At 41.8% G+C, this 21,808-nt stretch overlaps 1 protein-coding gene across 2 annotated transcripts; it reads left to right on the plus strand.

Moving 5' to 3' along the window:
* The first annotated feature begins 15 nt into the window (after positions 1-15).
* SLC2A8 (solute carrier family 2 member 8) lies at positions 16-20,350 on the plus strand. Of its 2 annotated transcripts, none has more exons than XM_048823488.2 (11): positions 16-94; positions 619-794; positions 3,499-3,661; positions 4,702-4,908; positions 7,804-7,903; positions 11,073-11,284; positions 15,177-15,323; positions 16,823-16,931; positions 18,164-18,337; positions 19,355-19,500; positions 19,664-20,350. In XM_048823488.2, exons 2-11 carry the CDS (start codon positions 694-696, stop codon positions 19,808-19,810), a joined length of 1,506 nt encoding a protein of 501 aa, XP_048679445.2. In that variant the 5' UTR covers positions 16-94; positions 619-693; the 3' UTR covers positions 19,811-20,350. The 2 variants fall into 2 exon arrangements, with proteins under 2 accessions (XP_048679445.2, XP_074976581.1); XM_075120480.1 differs by lacking the exon at positions 16-94 and adding an exon at positions 298-463.
* The last annotated feature ends 1,458 nt before the right edge of the window (positions 20,351-21,808 follow it).

Below are 21,808 nucleotides of genomic sequence, written 5' to 3' on the forward strand. Positions count from 1 at the left end.
GGCCTATCGCTATTTCCGTTCCCCCGGCCCCCTAGGGGGAAAGGATCGTGAGAGAAGGCGGCGGGGTTGTGGCGAGCGGCTGTCGAGCGAGCAGGTAGAGGCTCTGCCCAGAGCCATCCCTTCAGCACAGCGAGGCCCGCCCGCCTGGCCGGGGAGTCAGAGCTAGGCCCATAGCGCTCGCTAGTCCTCCACGCCTAGAAAATCCCCGGAAACGCTTCGCGGAGGACTGGACAAAACGGACCGCCGGTCCCTCAGTCTCTTCCCTCGGCACCTGAAGCCGGGACTTTGAGGCCCGGCGGGCGTTAGGTTCCGTGCGCGCGGTAGCTAGTTCCCGTCTGAGGGAGCGGAGGTTGGGGGCGCTCTCCACACGGTCCTGCAGCTGCTCCCCCTCCCTGGGTTGCGCATACGGGGAGCGCGGGGCTGGCGCCCATCGCTGCAGAGCGACTAGGCCCTTCCAGCCCCTGTGAGTGGGGCGCCTATTCCTGCGTCCCGTAGACTCTCACCCGAGCTCTGGGGTGTCCCCCTCTTCCCTAGCCCCACAGAGAGGGGTTTGTAACCCTCCACACCTACAGTAGTCTAGTGATTCTTCTATTTTTGCTTGTCCCTTTATTTCACTAGGCTGAGGCCAGGCTCACCCGACTGCCATTGCCAGGAGAGCGCTACTTTGGGGGGTGTGTGTTTTTAAATAGACAAATGGCTACAGAGGAATCCCAGCCCCTGTTGCGCTCCCGGGAGCCTAGTGAGCAATGGCTGCTGCCTGCTGAGAGCTACCCTGTGCTGGATGCCTACCTGAGGTAAGACCCTTGCTTTTCTGAGCTGGAGACATTGGAGTTCCTGGCTGACTAGTAACAAAGTGTCAATGTATGGCTAAAAAGAGAAGGAGGACTTGTGGCACCTTACAGACTAATCAATTTATTTGAGCATAAGCTTTCATGAGCTACAGCTCACTTCATCGGATGTACTCTTTTTCTTTTTGCCAGTACAGATTAACACGGCTGCTCCTCTGAAACGTGGAATGTATGGCTGCCATCCCTACTCGATGTTTCCAGTGAAGTCTTTCCAGAGACTTCACTTGCTCCTTCCCATGTAGGGGCTCCAGCCTACATGCCATTTGGCTTTGAAATATTTGACCCTGCTCCAGACTAGACTCCATTCAGATTCTCTCTAGCTCTCATTTGATTTCTTTTTCCTACTTTTATTGAATTTGTCTATTAGTTAAAAGTGGTTTTGACATAGCTCTCACCGAACAAAATAAAAGGCCGCAAACGATGCAGTATAGTTTTATAATGTGGCATTCCTACAACTCTCCTGAGACATAGTGGCAAGCTCAGTGACTAATATGGAAGAATATCACAGTATGAGTTCTGGGCACAGCGGAGTAGAGTGCCTAATGGGCTGGTAGGAATAAGACTCAGTGAGGAAAGCTGGTTGACATCTGGCTGACTGAAAACGAAGCTAAGCAGGTAAGTTTTACACAACACTTAGAAAGGAGTTAGATGTACATCTGGATGTCTTCTAAAAGATGTGCTCCAGCTCAACCAAAAGTGCTTCAGGCTAGAATCACTCTAGTGAAATTCTGTCACCTGTGTGATGCTGAAGATCAGATCATCATAATGGTCCTTTTTGGCCTTAAAAACTATGAACAAGGGCAGACTGCTCTAGTGAGCTGATGTGATAGTATGAAGGACCTAATATGAAGAAGGGGTCAGAGAAAATGCAGTTTCGGGGAAAAGAGCTTGCCAAGTTAAATGGGAGCACAAGCAATGGTGAAGACAAAGGCAAGTCTTGTAGTGGGTCACGGAGCAAGTGTAGGTCCTTCAAGACAAGGTTGATGTAATTATGTTTGTAACAGGATTCCTAACAGACTGTTTGACTTCCAAGAGCTGCTATAGCCAAAGAGAAGAGAGTAGGGTCTTGAAAGCAACAGAGTAAGGAGTAAAACCTGGAGGCAATATGGTCTAATGGATTGGGACTGGGACTTGGGAGACATGGGTTCTATTCCAGATTTGCCACTCTGACAGTATGACCTCAGTGAAGTCATTTTGTCATGTTTACTCATCTTTTGAAAAGCATGTTGAGAAGTATGGATGGAAAGAGATCTTGATGTTCTAAATGTTCTGATTCTAGTTTAAAATAAAGATGGACTTTGTCCTGGTACAAAACTAAGTAGGAGTTAGAGGATAACTGAAAAAAATGTTTTAAAAAACATACATGCAGAAACTGAGAGTTGGCTTTGAGTGCTGGGAGATTTTTTTTTTTTTTTTTGCTGTATCCAGACCCACTTTGAACTAGTAAATCTTTTAGTCTAACATCAAAATGGCTTAGAGCTGAGATCTGACTGCAGAAATATGTTTAGAGCAGAAGTGGAAAGTATCGAATTCTCGTGCATGCTTTTAATCTCATGTTAAACACAGGTTACTGTGAAATAGTAAAGATTAGGTTTTGACACACTTCTGAAAATAAAAGGATGTGTTAAATTTTGTGTGGTTGGGAAAGTGGTGGGTGGTTGTTTAATGTTACATAACAACTGATGCAGTTCCTGCAGCCATGTCAGCAGTTTCTGTGGAGAATCAGGTGACAGAAGTTGTGGCTATGGTTTGAAACTAAATATTTGTAATTCAAAAAACTTCCTGAGAAAGCTCTTTCATTTCTGTTACTAAATAAAATATCTTTCTTCTTAAGAAAAAAAGAGCTTTTTGTGTTTTTGTGCTTAAACTGGCTGAAATGTTTGATTCCAAATGAGTCAGTAACCCCCACCCCACACAAAAAGTGGCTAAATTGCCATTGCCTTTATTACTAATTTCATTGGCTTTGCCAATGCGGGTGTGTGTGTGTGTGAACATTTTCTAATTCTAGCTCTGAGAGAATTAAATGTCTGTAAACTCAAGTCCAAATCAGTATGTGTGCACATAGATGTACTGGTTCCCCTCAAAGTACTGATTTTATGGTGTGTCCACAATGATTATATTTTATTTTAGCTGTGATCCTAGGCTGTTTACTATGACTTATAGTTTGAAATACTGGCCCCTTTGAAGTCAGTGGAAAAACTCGCATTGACTTTAGTGGCACCAGGATTTCACCGTTTCTTAAAATATGATTGAGTGATACTTCTTGAAAAGAGATGTTCCAGTTTATGTTCTGTTCAGCTTCTAACCTCACTTGCTACTACTTTGACAGCCTTCTCCACCTCTAACTCTCCCTAAGATGATACCAAAATAAGCAATTACATTGTGTGTTAAGGAACACTTAAATTTCGTGTGGTTTTTTTTTTTTAATGTATTCGGACATCTCCAGATTATTACCTGGACTGAGATTGTCTGATGGCTTGCACTGAGGATTCCGAAACATTGAACTGATATATTTACATACTTGATTGACCAAATCACATAATTTGTAGATATAAAGCATATTATAAAACAGAATTTTCTTTGGCTTTTGCAGTATTGTGAGAACCAATAATTGTATACACATGCAGAATTTCTGTTTGACTCATTACAGCAAAGTCCAGAACAGGAAGCTATATCTGGCCACCTTTGCTGCTGTTTTGGGACCCCTCAGCTTTGGATTTGTCCTAGGTTACAGTTCACCAGCTATTCCAGCTCTGAAGAAAATTAGTGACCCTAAATTAAGATTAGACACCAACGAAGCATCATGGTTTGGGGTAAGTCTCTACAAGATGCATTTTCATAGTGTGTGACTGATTTGGTAAGAAAAAATTCCTTACACATTTTCAGTTGTGGGGCAGATCTATTTTGAGAAGACTGTCTGTCTGTTTTGTATGAGACTAGGCAGCTTGCATTTAATAATGGAATATAGACCTTTTCAGTTCTAGGTAATTTGTTCAAATTTTAGTCTGAGTGACTGAAAGTTGTTTGCACCTGGTGGCTGTTCGATAGTCTGAAATTAATTTCGAGTTTTCTGCCCCATTCTATGAACTCATTGCACTTGGCATTAAGTCGCCTCCTCTTGGTAGTTTCAATAGAACGGCCAAAGATTAAATGGGCCCTGGAGACTCGGCTCCCCTCTCTTGCTGCTAAATTAGATTGCGCTATATTGAGGGTGAAGCATGTTGTAGCACCTTGCTGTGCCACTGCTTAGGCAGCAGGGCTCCAGGATGGTCAAGCTGGCCACTCTCCTGAGCCTTTAAATTGTACTTTTAAAAAGATGCATGGTGGTTCTATTTTTAACTGACTATGGCTAGTATATCTTTTTCCACTGCAATATCTTTTAATTTATACACATTTATTTTTATATATGCGCACGCACACACACAGTCTAAAACTGATCTACTATCTTTCTGTGGTGGATTAATGAACTTTGGGTACATTTCATAAGAGTGTTAACAAGAGTGTCACCTGTATGATGCTGAAGATCAGATCATCATAATGGTCCTTTTTGGCCTTAAAAACTATGAACGAGGGCAAACTGCTCTAGTGAGCTGATGTGATTGTATGAAGGACCTGATATGAAGAAGGGGTCAGAGAAAATGCAGTTTCGGGGAAAAGAGCTTGCCAAGTTAAATGGTGTCCTGGCTATTGTTAAAAGTGCACTAGTTTATGAATGGTTAGGTAGGCTAGTCTTTGTCCCTTAGTCTAATGACTTCTGCACATCTTCTTTTAAACCAAAAAGCAATGATTAATTTTCTGAAAGGCTGTAGAATGTATAGTCATTTATCTATTTGTGTGTGCTTGTTTTCTGAAGTCTGTAGTAACATTAGGAGCTGCTGCTGGAGGAATACTAGGAGGCTGTATGGTGGATAAACTTGGGAGGAAGCTGAGTTTGATGCTGTGTTCAATACCATATGTCTCTGGGTTTACAATGATCATATCTGCCCAGAATGTCTGGATGCTTTACATTGGACGAATATTGACTGGGTTAGCCAGTGGCATTACTTCACTTGTTGTTCCAGTAAGTGAAACAGTTCTATTTTTTCTTATTTATTCAGCACACTCTGGAAAAATGTTGCATGAGATAATATAACCTTAAAACCAGGAGTGGAACCACAGCTATGGCACCCAAATAACCTTAACTCTACCCTGTAGTGACACCATGCAATAACCATATGACTATGATCATAGCATATTCGTGTGTGTGGTCTTATATTAAATAGCATTGACTTTAAAGATGGATTACATGTATTTCCTCTTGGTGTCTCTCTGAAAGGCAAAGCTAAAGTGTTTTGGGTTTCCGAATGGCATTTCCAGTCCTCAATATGTTTGGACTTCTTTTCAGTTTAATATTAACTCTGAATTTCCTGGGTTTATAACACTTGTTATTAGTGCAATGTCACTGTAACACTTTTTTTTTTTTTAGAATTCTACATTATTTTCAGTCTTCACTCCATTTTAACATAGTCTTTGCCCGGGAATTTCCTTGTCCTTCTTAACATTTATTTGTTTAATACATAAACTGTTAATAAAACAAAGACTACATATCATTATCTTTCTAAAATTTTTTAAACTCTTAGGGTCAGATTCATCACTGGGCTGTGGCTGCTTTACAGCATTTTGGAGCAGTGGAAAGCAGGCAGAGTATATACATCCGTTTACTGCTATCTCCTGACTTTCATTTTTCCCTGTGCGTGCGCATGCGTGCACACACTACTTTTCCCCTTTCGCCTACCCTCAGTTTCCCCTACCTTCACCCCTCCACTTCCCTTTTGTCCTCATTGGTGAGCAGATCTAGTGTAATTTGTAGTTTTCAAGGGATCACAGTGTTGCCAGCTCTTGCAAAGTAAATGTAACCTTAAGTCCCTGGAATTAGGCGGCAAATAAAAAACCCAAAATTCATTATTGGCTTAAATCATGAAACTTTAAAAAAAGTTATTTTTCAACACTTGTGCTTGGCAGTACTCTATAGCTGCATTTTCCATTACTGAAAGTTTATTTGTTGTTAAACTGCATTAATGACTTCAGAGAAACTCTCAGAGCTGTTCACTTTCAAAAGGGCTGCCCTATTCTGTTCTATAGGACTGAGGCCACAGGCTGCCCTCAGTTAATTAGCCTCTGGCTCCAGCCCTTATTGTTTGTTATAAGACACGGCAGCAACTTTGAAAGAAAAGCATTCTTTGTGGAATTATCTGAAAGAACACTTATTTGTCTGTCCTTGCCAACTTTCCCTTATGAAGAAAAATGGCACTGAAGACCACTAATCCTACTTTACCAAAAAAATAAAAAAATCTTCAAATGTAGCCTGTTCCTCAGAGGGATTTCTGTGAGGTTTTAATTATATGGGAATTTTAAAGTCTGTTTTGTTACGAAAATTATTAGGGGGACACAAGGTTTGTGACCCAATGCAGGGATGACCTGGTATTTACCAGAGATTGATGTTTGTGTGTGTGTGTTTTTTGTTTTGTTTCTTTACCAGGTAAAATCACAGTTGTTACTGCCCTGGGAAAAACTAGTTAATTTTTTAAATAGAAAATGCCTTAAGTTGGGACTATGCTATTAATACATATCACATTACACTTAGTTTTAGTTACCTATTCAAATTGTGGTTACATAAAGCAGAAGGGTTGAACAAATAAAATGTAAAACTGCTGTGGGTGTAATACTAATATATAATTATGATATGGAATGTAAGAATGTCTATACATTTTGGCTTGGTATTTTTCTCAAGGAAGTTGTACATGTCATGACTCATATTTCAGTTCTCAATATTACATAAACAAAAATCAAAACGTTTGACTTTTGTATGAAAAATGACAATAATGCAGAGGTGTAAGCTTGAAGCGTTAAGCAATGAGAAGCATGCAGAGTTGCACACTGCCATTCTAGATCCATTTGGCCATGTAGCATTCTGTAGCAGAAGACAAACTTTGATGTAGTGTATAGACTGAGCCTATTCCACAGTTTTGAGTGAATGTATCCAAAGCTTGAAAAGATTCGTTCTATGCTTGCTGCACACTGATGCAATTATTTTTCCTGGTTTAAATCTGTATTTACCAGCACCCTGTCCTAAACTAGTTTTTCCCAGGAAATTGCGAACCCCGACCCAACATGAAGTTTCGTATGGGACTATCTTAAAATTAACTTGTTTGCGTTAACTTGAATAGATTTACTTTTAAATTCTCAAAACTAATTCTCTGCCCAAAGAGTAAGGACTGATTTTTGGGAAGGATCCAATGTATTCTTCATATGTAACAAAGAAGATGAATCCCTGCTTTCAGTGCAAACTTAACTCTGTCAAAACTATGGAGCCATGGCGGACACCTCCATAATTGCTCATAGGGCTCAACTGACTTTAGAAGTGGGTTCTGTGGTAGGTGTGACACTACCAGTATAGCATATGGTGGGGCAAGAGCTGGCAAAATCAGATTTTCATTATCTGAAACAGGGTAGGAAGTATAGAGGTTTTTATGTTGAATTAAAATGCTAAAGTCTTAAACTGTGGACCTACAAAGGTTTGTGTGCAGATGAATCCTCGTGCGCAGAGCCCCATTCAAGTCAGTTGAGTTGTCTGGGGCGCCACCTCTGTGTATCTGTTAGCAGAATCATGGACTTTATTTTGTAGTTCACATTCAGCATCCATGTCTGGAATGCTAACTTATTGTCTTCTATGCAAGCTGTGGCATTTTGATTTCTATTAATTTCGGCATGTTTGTTGGTATTTTTGGTAGAGCCTTTCATGGAACCAATGTAAATTTCCAAAAGTGACACTGCTGGATCTAGTCATTCCAGTGTAGCTGTTTATGATTCATATTGGGATACCATGGGTGTATTTTAACAAGTTCTTTTCAATATCAGCTGTTCTTATTTTTTTAAAAGTATTTTGTTAATATTTTCTAATTATGCATATTTTTAGGTGTATATTTCTGAAATATCCCACTCAAAAATTCGAGGAACACTTGGCTCATGTGTTCAGCTGACGGTAGTGACTGGTATACTGGGAGCTTATGTTGCAGGTATTGCACTTAGTTATAGAATCATAGACATGTTGGGCTGGAAGGGACCCTGAGTGATCATCAAATCCAGGCCCCTGTGCTGTAGTAGGACCAAGTAAACCTAGACCATCCCTGAGAGGTCCAATGTGTTCTTAAAAACCTCCAATAGAAGATTCCACAACCTCCCTTGGAAGACTGTTCCAGAGCTTAACTACACTTAAAGTTAGCAAAAAGAAAAGGAGTACTTGTGGCACCTTAGAGACTAACCAATTTATTTGAGCATGAGCTTTCGTGAGCTACAGCTCACTTCAAGTACTCCTTTTCTTTTTGCGAATACAGACTAACATGGCTGTTACTCTGAAACTTAAAGTTAGAGAATTTTACATAATACCTAACCTAAATGTCCCTTGCTGCAGATTAAGCACATTACTACTTCTATCTTTAGTGTACCTGGAGAACAGGCCTGTTTATAATAGCCTTTGACATACTGGAAGACTGTTACGAGATCCCACCCAGTTGTTTTTTCTCAAGACTAAATATGCCTTTTTTTCTTTTTAAATAACCTTTCCTCATAGGTCAGGTTTTTCTAAACCTTTTATTATTTTGATTGCTGCCCTCTGGGTTCTGTCCAGTTTGTCCACATCTTTTCTAAAGTGTGGTGCCCAGAATTGGACACCGAAATCCAGGTGAGGCCTCACCAGTGCCAAGTAGAGTGGGACAACTATCTCCCATGTCTTACATAAAACACTCCTGTTAATACACCCCAGAATATTAGCCTCTTTTGCATTTGCACCACATTGTTGACTCGCATTCAATATGTGATGTATAATGTCCTCCAGATCCTTTTCAGCGGTACTACTGCCTCACCAGTTATTACCCATTTGATAGTTGTGCATTTGATTTGTCCTTCCTTGCACTTGTCTGTATTGACTTTCATCCTGCTGAATTCACACCAATATTCCAATTTGTCAAGGTTCTTTTGAATTCTAATCCTAGAAGATTAGGGTTAGATGAGACCTCAGGAGGTCATCTAGTCCAACCCCCGGCTCAAAGCAGGACCAACACCAACTAAATCATTCCGGTCAGGGCTTTGTCAAGCCGGGCCTGAAAAACCTCTAAGGATGGAGATTCCACCACTTCCCTAGCTAACCCATTCCAGTGCTTCACCACCCGCCTAGTTCAATAGTGTTTCCTAATATCCAGTCTAGACCTCCCACACTGCAACTTAGACCATTGCTCCTTGTTCTGTCATCTGCCACCACTGAGAACAGCCCAGCACCATCCTCTTTGGAACCCCCCTTCAGGTAGTTGAAGGCTGCTATCAAATCCCCCCCTCACTCTTCTCTTCTGCAGACTAAACAAGCCCAATTCCCTCAGCCTCTCCTCATAATTCATGTGCTCCAGCCCCCTGATCATTTTTGTTGCCCTCCACTGGACTCTCTCCAATTTGTCCACATCCTTTCTGTAGTGGGGGGCCCAAAACTGGATGCACTACTCCAGATGCGGCCTAACCAGTGCCAAATAGAGGGGAATAATCACTTCCCTCGATCTGCTGGCAATGCTTCTACTAATGCTGCCCAATGTGCCGTTAGCGTTCTTGGCAACAAGGGCATGCTGCTGACTTATCCGGCTTCTCATCCACTGTAATCCCCAGGTCCTTTTCTGCAGAACTGCCGCTTAGCCAGTCGGTCCCCAGCCTGTAGCGGTGCATGGGATTCTTCTGTCCTAAGTGCAGGACTCCGTACTTGGCCTTGTTGAACCTCATCAGATTTCTTTTGGCCCAATCCTCCAATTTGTCTAGGTCACTCTGGACCCTATCCCTACCCTCCAGCATATCTACCTCTCCCCCCAGCTTAGTGTCATCTGCAAACTTGTGAGGGTGAAATCCATCCCATCATCCAGATCGTTAATAAAGATGTTGAACAAAACCAGCCCCAGGACTGACCCCTGGGGCACTCCGCTTGACACCAGCTGCCAACTAGACATGGAGCCATTGATCAATACCCGCTGAGCCCGAGGATCTAGCCAGCTTTCTATCCACCTTATAGTCCATTCATCCAATCCATACTTTTTTAACTTGCTGGCAAGAATACTGTGGGAGACCATATCAAAAGCTTTGCTAAAGTCAAGGTATATCACGTCCACCGCTTTCCCCATATGTACAGAGCCAGTTTGCCTTCTATGATGAGATATCAGGTTGGTCAGGAATGACTTGCCCTTGATGAATCCATGTTGATTGTTCCTGATCACCTTCCTCTCCTCCAAGTGCTTCAAAATGGATTCCTTGAGGATCTGCTCCATGATTTTTCCAGGGACTGAGGTGAGGCTACCTGGTCTGTAGTTCCCCGGATTCTCCTTCTTCCCTTTTTTAAAGATGGGAACTATATATTTGCCTTTTTCCAATCGTCCAGGACTTCCCCCAATCACCACGAGTTTTCAAAGATAATGGCCATTGGTTCACAATCACATCAGGCAACTCCCTCGGCACCCTTGGATGCATTAGATCTGGACCCATGAACTTGTGCATGTCCAGCTTTTCTAAATAGTTCTTAACCTGTTCTTTCACCACTGAGGGGCTGCTCAGTGCTCAGCCTCCAAAGTGCTTGCAACCCCTCCCAGCTTGATGTCATCTGCAAATTTTGTAAGCATACTTTCCATTCCATTATCCAAGTCATTAATGAAAATATTGCGTAGTAGTGGATCCACAACTGACTCCTGTGGAACCCCACTAGATACTTCCTCCCAGTTTGATAGTGAACCATTGATAACTAATCTTTGTCTTTCAACCAGTTTTGCAGCCATGGTCTAGTAATTCCATCTAGACCACATTTCCCTAGTTTGCTTAGGAGAATGTTGTGTAGGGCTGTGTCAAAAGCCTTACTAAAATTAAGATGTATCCCATCTACTGCTTTCTCCCATTCAGTTGGCCAGTAACCCCATCAAAGAAGGAAATTAGGTTGGTTTAGAATGATTTGTTTTTTGACACATCCATGCTGGCTATGTAGGTGGCAGGGCTAGTGAAACTTCTCCAGACTTCAGGAGGAGAATCAGCACATGCTCAGGGAACCACTTTGAGGAAAGGGAAAATGTACACAAATTGCTTTATCAGCAGAGCTAGTACAGCTCACTATAATGAGTACAAATGTCATCTGATTCTCTTAATTTATGTTCCTTCCCCTTCCTGCCTCAGGAATGGTACTTGGATGGCGCTGGCTGGCTGTGCTATGTTCTTTCCCACCATGCATAATGCTCGTGTTCATGTCCTTCATGCCTGAAACACCTAGGTTCCTGCTGAACCAGAAAAAACACAGTGAAGCTATGGCTGCTTTACAGTTTCTGCGGGGATCAAAGGTGGACCATGAATGGGAATGCAGGCAGATTGAAACCAGTGCTGAGGAGCAGGTGATGAAGATTTTGTTCTGGCTTACACTAAAAGCTTTTTTTATTCAGTAAAGAAGAAATTTGGCTGAATATGGTTATTACGTACTTTGTGTGTGTGGTCAGAGATAATAGTGAAATTAATTGTTTCAGGACTTGACTTATCTTAAGTGTGACTTCTTCCCTTCTCCCTCCCACCCCCCGGCTGCCAAATCACTGTATAGGAAGTGAGACTAGAACACTCTGCATCTATACCCATGTGGCCTGGTTTGCACATTCTTAGGATCCAAAGCTCCCACTGAAGACCAGTGGGTGTTCCAGATGCATGTGGAGTGGAGAATCAGGCCTCAAATCCCATTTTTTAAAATTATTTGGAGCAGGTACCTAAATCCTTTCAGCCCCTTACTTGCATTGGATCATTAAATAGCTGAACAATACAAAAAGAACTAGGAGGAAATGAAAATAGAAGTATTGGCCCAAAATCTTCTCTCTCACACTGACAAACAAGAGGTTGGTGAAAACTTTTTTTTCCACAGAGTGATCACACAATACCTGATTTACCAGTCCTCATTCTGAAAAGCAACCTGCACAACACTTTAAAAAAGATGAGCTTGGGATTTTGAATTCATAACCTTGCTAGACGCTTAGTAAAGACACTGGATTTATAGCTAATTAAAAAGAAAAGGAGTACTTGTGGCACCTTAGAGACTAACAAATTTATCTGAGCATAAGCTTTCGTGAGCTACAGCTCACTTCATTGATGCATCCGATGAAGTGAGCTGTAGCTCACGAAAGCTTATGCTCAAATAAATTTGTTAGTCTCTAAGGTGCCACAAGTACTCCTTTTCTTTTTGTAAATACAGATTAACACGACTGCTACTTTGAAACGTAGCTAATTAAACAATCTGTAACCCACTAACCCCCCTTTTTTGCCCTAAGACTGCGGGGTGATAACGGGCCATTTCACCTTGAATGATCCCTTAAATATGTGCTAACTACTTATGATAAACTATGTTTGATCTTTTTTACAGTAACAGCCGTGTTAGTCTGTCTTCGCAAAAAGAAAAGGAGTACTTGTGGCACCTTAGACACTAACCAATTTATTTGAGCATGAGCATCCGATGAAGTGAGCTGTAGCTCACGAAAGCTCATGCTCAAATAAATTGGTTAGTCTCTAAGGTGCCACAAGTACTCCTTTTCTTTTTATGTTTGATCTTATATTTAGCAACACTGAGTACCTTTCCCAGATCAGCCACGCTATCAGAGGCTCGTTCACCTGCACATCTACCAATGTGATATATGCCATCATTGGTGGTCAAACTGGACAGTCTCTACGTAAAAGAATAAATGGACACAAATAGATGTCAAGAATTATAACATTCATAAACCAGTCGGAGAACACTTCAGTCTCTCTGGTCACGCAATCACAAGCATGAAGGTTGCTATCTTAAAACAAAAAAGCTTCAAATCCAGACTCCAGCGAGAAACTGCTGAATTGGAATTCATTTGCAAATTGGATACTATTAATTTAGGCTTAAATAGAGACTGGGAGTGGCTAAGTCATTATGCAAGGTAGCCTATTTCCCCTTGTTTTTTCCTAACCCCCCCCCCCCCCCCGATGTTCTGGTTAAACTTGGATTTAAACTTGGAGAGTCGTCAGTTTGGATGAGCTATTGCCAGCAGGAGAGTGAGTTTGTGTGTGTGTGTGTGTCCCTGGGAAAAGGGTGGGGGGGGGGTGAGAGCCTGGATATGGCCCACCTTGATTACCATGCACATTGTAGGGAGAGTGGTCACTTTGGATGAGCTATTACCAGCAGGAGAGTGAGTTTGTGTGTGTGTTTTTTGGAGGGGGTGAGGGAACCTGGATTTGTGCAGGAAATGGCCCACCTTGATTATCATGCACATTGTGTAGAGAGTTGTCACTTTGGATGGGCTATTACCAGCAGGAGAGTGAGTTTGTGTGTGGGGGGGGTGGAGGGTGAGAACCTGGATTTGTGCTGAAAATGGCCCAACTTGATGATCACTTTAGATAAGCTATTACCAGCAGGACAGTGGGGTGGGAGGAGGTATTGTTTCATGATCTCTGTGTGTATATAAAGTCTGCTGCAGTTTCCACGGTATGCATCCGATGAAGTGAGCTGTAGCTCACGAAAGCTCATGCTCAAATAAATTGGTTAGTCTCTAAGGTGCCACAAGTACTCCTTTTCTCCTTACAGTGTGTATGATAATCAAAGTGGGCCATTTCCAGCACAAATCCAGGGTTTAACAAGAACGTCTAGGAACAGTGGGGGGGGGGGGGGGGGGGAAATAAACAAGGGGAAATAAGTTTGAATAGAGACTGGGAATGGCTGATTCATTATAAAAAGTAACCTAAGTTAATTGTATCCAATTTGCAAATTAATTCCAATTCAGCAGTCTGTCATTGGAGTCTGTTTCTAAGTTTTTTTTGTTGGAGGATAGTCACTTTGAGATCAGAAGTCGAGTGACCAGATAGATTGAAGTGTTCTCTGACTGGTTTATGAATGTTATAATTCTTGACATCTGATTTGTGTCCATTTATTCTTTTACATAGAGACTGTCCAGTTTGCCCACTGTACATGGCAGAGGGGCACTGCTGGCACATGATGGCTCAAATAAATTGGTTAGTCTCTAAGGTGCCACAAGTACTCCTTTTCTTTTTGCGAATACAGACTAACACGGCTGTTCCTCTGAAAACTGTAAGGAGAGTGATCACTTTAGATAAGCTATTACCAGCAGGAGAGTGGGGTGGGGGGAGAGAAAACCTTTTGTAGTGATAAACACCCATTTTTTCATGTCACCAAAGCTGGTGGTTTACTCCATAATTAGATTCACCAAACCAGCAACAAAAGAGCTTCTGCAGTACCAGACTGTCTAGCCAGAAGCCAAATGCCTTTAGGTATTCTAGCTCCTGGCTCTGATCCAGATAACCAAGTCTAATATAGTGAGAGGTTATTGAAAACCCGTTTCACCATATGTGAGGGTCTTTTTAACCCCAAAGGATCAGACACACATCCCCAGGTCAATATGAATTTCAGATCTTACCCAAATATCACACTGTCAGCCAATCCTTAGTAACTAAAGATTTATTAAGAAAAGGAGAGTGGTATAAATGGTTAACAGATTATATACATACAAATGATTGCAAAGTCCTTATATCAGGTTTGTAGCAGTGATGGAATAGACTGCTGGCTTGGAAGTCACCAGAGAGACTTTACAAAAGATTGGAAGGTCCTCAGTCCATAGTTCAAGATGTTTCTTTTTGTTGTAAATCTATAGTCCAGAGAATTAGAGCAGGAAAGAAGTAAAATGGAGATGTCTCAGGTGTCTTTGTATTCTCTGCCATGTATGTGGAAATTTACTATCCCAAACAAAGGCCACAGCCCCTGTATGTGAAACTTACTGTCCCAAGATAGAGTCCAGGGTCACATAAGTGTATCATATGCTCCTACATGTTTTGCTGAATCACAGGGGGTGGTCACTAGCTCCTTGCTGTCTGAAGCATCCTCAAAAAATGCTATCTGAATAGGATGAGTTTCTTCAATGGCCCATTGCGAGAGTGGAGTGTCCCTGATGGGCCCTCAGCACATAGCTGCTTAGCCCTGATGTAAATCTATCTGGCAGAATACAACACATAGCCACTATTCATAACTTCAGATACAAAGATGATACATGCTTATAAACAGGATAATCATACTTAGCAAATTTTTTTCCATTGATACCTTACATGACATTCTTTGTGCAAGATTTATGGAAATTGTATAACAGTGTTAACAGTAAAATAAATGGCCACCTTTCTTATATGCAGCATCATAGATCTGAATCTCAGTGGTGGCACTCATTCAGTTATGCAAATCAGATAATTGTCACTGAATCTTTGTCTATGTCTTCTTTATAGCATGGACTAAGAATTGCTGAATTTAAGAATCCAGCCATCTACAAGCCATTTCTTATTGGTGTGGCACTGATGTTCTTCCAGCAAGTAACAGGGATTAATGCAATTATGTTTTATGCAGAAACTATCTTTGAAGAAGCTAATTTTAAGGTAAACCTTGTTCACTTCCATCTTTCTAAAATATAACAGATAAATGCAGTTTAGCCGGATGCACCAAACAGAAACCATATATGAATTCTGTGAATCTGTTGGAGTGATAGAAAAATGTTAAGTCTCTGTACCAGTTCGTGGTTTTGTTTGTATGTAGGCATCGGACTGTCCTTGTTCTGGTTGGTTAGTTTTAGTATTAATAGTTTCTTCAAGAAAAATAATATATATTAGGCTGCTGGTCAGCAATTTTGCCTCCATTTCCGGGAAATGTAGTATAAGCTGCCAGAAACCCACTGGTATGGTCATAGGTCCACGCAGAATCTCTCTGGCCATGGTTACTGTTGTGTGCTTCAGAGGAAGTAAAATTCCTGTGTTAGGTGAAAGCTAAAGTACAGCTATGGAGAGGAATAATTGCTGGCGTGGATCTCTAAAGAAAGATCAGGACATTTTACTAGTCATAATTAAATGCTATTTTTAAGTTAATACATCATGCAAAGTGCTTCTGTCTGGTGTCAGTTTTCAGTTTAACTGACAAAGATATGCTCTGTATGTTAGAATCAAACTATTTAAAAATACAGACTTTTTTCCCATCAACTTCTTTCATGCATTCATCCTCCACTGCCTCAGTTTTCCTTGTGTTTCTTGCATAATCTCCAGGTCATCCACAGGTATGGCAGTGACAGAGTCTTGTGAGAGAATTAACTGCTAATAACAATCTTGTGTTAGTTTTCTGAATGGAATGAATAAAATTGAGCCTTTGTGTATATTAATAAGAGCAGTGGTTGTGAACTGGGCATCTGGGGTTCTATCCCTGACATTCTTGTTACCTGCTTCTGACTTTTCCAAAGTCATGTAATGGAACCATAATGTTATCATCCATGGCTACCTCAGAAATTCTCATCTGCACAGTATGGCCATTCAGAACCTTATGGTAGCAGGATGATATACAGCAGCAGTGGCCAATCTTATTGACCCGCCGAGCTGCATATGACAATCGTCAGACATTCAAGAGCTGGGGTGCGTCTGTCAGTACTCAGGGCTTCTGTCCTGCAGGGAGGGGGCGCCTCTGGGCTTCAGATGAAGCACCGAGCCCCAGCTGATGCATCCCAATGGGTTGAAGCCCTAAGACTCCCCTCCCTGCTGGGTATGTAGAGAAGGTGGGTGGTCATGCAAGGCTCTGCAAGCCACAGTTTAACTGTAAAAGAGAATTGCAGAATTTTGTAGAATATTTAATTTTTTGATGCAGAAACACCCTCCCCCCCCCCCCCCCCGGAGTAAGTTACCTGGTGAGGCTTAATGCTTGAAAAGCATTTTGGGATCCTCATATGAAAAGTATGTTAGTTAATACAGAGATCAGACCAAGATATCAATACTGCATACAAATCAGCAATACAAAATATGCTATTTCTTTTCTGCCTGCAGCATTACTGGAAAATCCTAATCACTTACTGAACACCATGACATTGCTTCTACAGATTTCTTTTTTCTCTTACTTTCAGGACAGCAGAATGGCCTCTGTTGTTGTGGGTTCCATACAAGTGTTTTTCACAGCTGTGGCTGCACTTATTATAGATAAAACTGGGCGAAAAGTACTGCTTTCTATTTCAGGTAAAAAAAACCCAAAACCTCTATATCTTAAAATATAAAACACATTAAATGAGATGGCTGGTTTGAATCAATGCAAATGGACAAGGGAACGTCTAGACACTAGTCTGTCTTCTCCAAACCATACTTAAGAATCTGTCTCTTTGGAGAATGTGACTGAAGGAGCTAAAGACCTAGGTCCAGACTTCTCCAGTGTCCTGCATCTTTTTGTCTCTGGTTTGTGCCCTTAACTTCCACTGTTTCCTACATTGTAGGAATCCTGCTTCCATGTTGCCAGTTAATAACTGAGAACTTAAGATCCAGAAGCAATACAATGAGTTCTAAACACGTTGTGAGGCCTTTTTATGTAAAGGCTGGGACAATGAAGAAAGTGTCTTTCATCATGCAAAAACTTGCCTGCATTTTAACATTCCAAACTTGGGTCAGATATGCAAAAGCTTAAAGATAGTTTCTGTTGGTAAATGTCCTCTTTTTAAGAACAATGTTTGTAATACCAAAATTATCCTTGCTAGCCTACTGCATGAAGGTTTGTAATTATGCAGTGAACTAGTTTATTTTAAAACTTAACTTGAAACTTCTGTAGACTTAGGCTGGTGATTTAGAAGAACAGTTGTGATCAACTTATACACTGCACTGGAGAGTTATTCTTTCTTTCTGGGCCAGCTCTCATCACTCTTGCCTTCTTCCCTTTTTAAGATTTAAAAGATAATTATTATAATCTCTCATTTCAGATAATGCAAGGGAGAGATCTTTCCAAAGAAGCAGTTTGCTTTCTTAGTTACATTAAAATACCATTGTCTTCTGAAATTAGTGAACATTTCTTGTTTACTTGTGCCTATTTCACAAGTAGGTTTGGTATCAATTCTATCAAGCAGGATTCAAACATGCATATATGTATACAGTATATTTGAATCCTGTAATTGTATGTATATTCACAGTGATTGCTGAGGTGGTTGTAATTCTAGGTACTGGTACTTTTTGTGTGTGGTGTGTTTTTTTTTGTTTTGTTTTTTTTTTGGTGATCTCTGACTTGAGTCAGCCTGTACCAAATAGTTCCAGAGGTAGTTTCTAAGGATGCTAGTCTTATACAGTCATTGTGGGCAAAGCACAAATGTGAGGAACTTCCATAAGAGGCTTGTTGTTTTTTTTATTTAATTTACCAATTCTGGTCTCTCAGATACAAATCTTTTCCAAGTGGCAATAAATCTGCAGTTGGTTGTTCTTCACTTTTGCAGGGGTCATAATGGCTATCAGCACTGCAGCATTTGGGTTGTACTGTAAAGTGGTCCTTCCAAACCCTAGGAATTCATCACAACCTGACTTACTGACTACACCAAATTCGGTATCTGCAGGAGCAGAAAACAACCTAGCATGGTTGGCTGTAGTGAGCTTGGGGCTGTTCATCACTGGTGAGTGGTCTGCCATTGTAATCAGGGGCTATGAAAAAAAAAATTGTCAGCAACTATAAAAACACTGGAGACAGGACTACTGTATACCTCGGAAGTTCTCAAGTATGGCCTTACAATAGTACTGATCACCTGTGACCTCTGTTGACTCAGCTAAAAGTGTGAGAGCACAACACTTCTTGGGGATCAAGATATAAGGCTCTGCTTCTGCAGTCTGTACTTCACTCAGCAGGGACTCCTGCAGGGGCGTAGGATATTGATTAATCAGCCTGGACCACATTCTTAGAAATTGCACTTAAATATGTTTGGGGGCTTTTTGGGTTTTTTTTTATGCTATGAATCTGGGTTTTATTAGAAGAAAGTGACCTTTCTAACTAAAATTTTGAAAGAGACACAGTGGCATAAGGGGATCGTTGAGCAGTGTAACGTTTAGAGATTACAGCTGAGCAGCAACTGAACTAGCAAAAAGGCAAAGGTCCTTAAGTTTAGGAAACTAGTTTTCCATTCCCATAGTTATTTTTAACATGCTTTGTGCCTTTGCTTATGCTGCTTGATAGTGATCCTACATATTATTTATTATTATTATTATTATTATTTTTACTCTGTTTGCAACCGGTAACAAGTATTTTTTTTTTCTTCCTGCACCAGTCAAAGTGAGGTAACTTTAGTTAGTGCAGGGCAACTGAAGTTAAAAATGCAGATTTAGTTTGAACAAACCTCCACTTCAGAGAGAGGAAGCAAAAAAACCCAAACAAAAAACCCTCTCATTTATCTCAGCATGTTATCAGATGCTGGGGTTAATAATTTTGGGGGTGTTGTTGCAACAAGTATGTACCAGGTTTGGAGTGTGCATTTTGTTACTTTCTAAGTGAAATGTTCCCTGTACAGCAGTCTGACAGGACAGTAGTTAGAGTTTGGGTAGAATTAACACTTATCACAGAACAGGCTTTGGCATTATTCACAACTTGCTTCTTTAAATGCAAAACAAGTTTACTCTTTCACCTTTATTTTCAATTTCAGGTTTTGCCCTTGGTTGGGGTCCCATTCCATGGTTGGTGATGTCTGAAATATTCCCACTTAAAGCTAGAGGGATTTCCAGCGGTGCCTGTGTCTTAACAAACTGGTTTATGGCTTTTTTAATAACCAAGGAATTTCATGATCTTACCGTAAGCACCATGTAACCCCAATTATGAATCTTACCCCTTATGATTGATGGTGAAAGTTGATAAACGATGCTGTTGGCAAATCACTAAGCTATGCTCTTCCCTGGTAATGTGCAAGTAGTCCTATGCAGCTTTGTTTTTTCTAATAATTTTCTTTTTCTTTCAGGGCTTCCTGACTTCCTATGGCACTTTCTGGCTTTTCTCTGTCCTCTGTATCCTAAATGTAATTTTTACTGTCCTGTATGTGCCTGAAACAAAAGGAAGGACTTTGGAACAAATAGAGGCTCACTTTCGAAGAGTACCTGCGACCTGAGGTTCTTTACCTGTAGGAAAGTTTTCTATTAGGTTATTGTTCGTGTTATTGCCTAAACTTTTCCAAGAAAGATCCTCTGGATTAGTAGACTGCATGTGAATTTGTGATGTGTTTACACTTAGTTTAAATCAACTTTTAATCAATATTGTTAACTTTGGCAAAAATCTGAATTGCACTATATGGAGAACCAAAACATTGTTCTCACATGCTGTACACATTCAGCTTCTTTCAGGTTTACAAAGTAGCAGTTGCTGCTAATTCACTGTGATATGTGAGTTATTCTCTCCATTTCCCAGTCTTGGACCTTCATTTGGGCTGTCCCTGTTTCTCTCTCTTTCTAATGTTCCCTTTACCTACTGTAGATTAGTTATGAACAACTGCTTTTAATGGATTAGCTGGTATGCTATTCATTCTGTCTCTTATTACATGAGCCAGTCCTGTGTGTTTATGAATTGGAAGGAATCCCTTCTTCCCTGGCCCTGTGCTGGTGTTCAGCACAGTATGTAGTACAAATGAAACCTGTTTATTGTCTGAACTGCATTAATTTCATATCCTATTTTAGTTCTTCCACTGTCTTCATCTGTGCTTGTATGGGTAGTGGCCTGACTACTGAACAAAAGCCAGGCCCTTGGTGAGTACAACAGTCCTGCAATTAATGCACTAGCCATCAGCCCTCTTCCAATGTTTTATGCCTGATAACTCGCTGAACACCCTCTAAGAGCCCTAACTTCAGGAAAGGGTTTGAGCACCACAGGGAAAAATATCATGATATTTAGTTTTAATCTTTCAGGAAAACCAGAGCATTTTAAAATTTCAAATAAGTACCTTCAGAGGTGGTAACACTTGACAATGGAAGGTGTGTTGCTTCTGCTCAGTAGGTAGGGGGAGGGGCTTCATCCCTGGGACCTTCACCCAGGTTACACAGCCCTTCAGCATTTGGTGGGGCTGCACCATCTGGGACCAGACAACAGTTCTCTCTGTCCCAGGATCTCGTCCCCCCCCAGGAATGTCTTGCCATTGACCATCACCTTCCTCTCCCACTGGGGGTCCTAGGGGCCTGAACCCAAGAGCCTCCACACAGCCATATAGGTTGGGGTCAGGAGGGGGGAGCCTGTCCACCACCCCACCCATCTGGCTGATGGCATCTATGGCCTTGGGACCCAGCAAGGGAGTTAGACACCAGGGCTCTTCCACAGAGTGCCCCTGGTTCACATTGCCAGCCTGCTTAAAGGCAGTGAGGTGGGCATCCACATCCCCCCGCTCCTTAACCAGGGGCAGCAATTTATATAGAGGTTCCCTGTGGAATTGGCACCCTGCGGTCTATCCCTACTCACCCCTGCGAGGTCCCCTGTGCCTCTCCGCTCGCCAGTTCATGCTGCTGCTGCTTCTCCTGCAGCTCTTTCTTGGGCTCTCGCTGTCTCTCACAGTCCTCTCGCACTCAGCTCCAATTCCATCAGTCTCCGATCCTCTGACGGGGAACCCGATCGTGAAGACCCCCATCTGGTTGGGGACAGGAGTCTTAGGGATACCTGGCTACCACTCCAGCTGCTCCCAGATCCTGCTGTAGCCCCATTTGGGTCAGAAATCTGTTTCTTAGAGCAGTCATCATCCTCCAGCTGCACAATTAGCTGTGCTTTACTGAACTTTCCAATGCGCAACCCTCTCTTCTTGCACAGGATTACAATGTCCTTAAGGAGACGGTGATAGGCCATCACTTCACTGTTCCCAAGTTGCTGTGGACTCACAGGCCTGTGTGCTCTCAGCTCCCCATGGTTTTCCGGGAGAACCCCTAGTGTGCCAGCCCTTCTCAAGGTCACCACCTCTTTGCCAGGGTCGTACTGCAGCCTCCTCTGCCCTTTGGACCGCTCGCTGCAATCCCCAGGGGAACCCTGTTACTGCAAAAGTCCTTCTCTCTCCCAGGGCCAAGCCGCAGGCTCCTCCGCCCCGAGACTGCTCACCGCAGTCCCCAGGGGGACCCCATTACTGCACAGTCCTTTT

This window comes from Caretta caretta, chromosome 16 (genome assembly GCF_965140235.1).
Source record: "Caretta caretta isolate rCarCar2 chromosome 16, rCarCar1.hap1, whole genome shotgun sequence".
Taxonomy (NCBI): domain Eukaryota; kingdom Metazoa; phylum Chordata; order Testudines; family Cheloniidae; genus Caretta; species Caretta caretta.

What these genes read in the sequence shown, in the direction of transcription:
- SLC2A8 (XM_048823488.2), top strand. Translation starts at nt 694, where the DNA reads ATGGCTACAGAGGAATCCCAGCCCCTGTTGCGCTCCCGGGAGCCTAGT. An exon ending in AAACCAGTGCTGAGGAGCAG is followed by an intron (nt 11,285 to 15,176) that starts GTGATGAAGATT and finishes TCTTCTTTATAG; the next exon opens with CATGGACTAAGAATTGCTGA. An exon ending in TTGAAGAAGCTAATTTTAAG is followed by an intron (nt 15,324 to 16,822) that starts GTAAACCTTGTT and finishes TCTTACTTTCAG; the next exon opens with GACAGCAGAATGGCCTCTGT.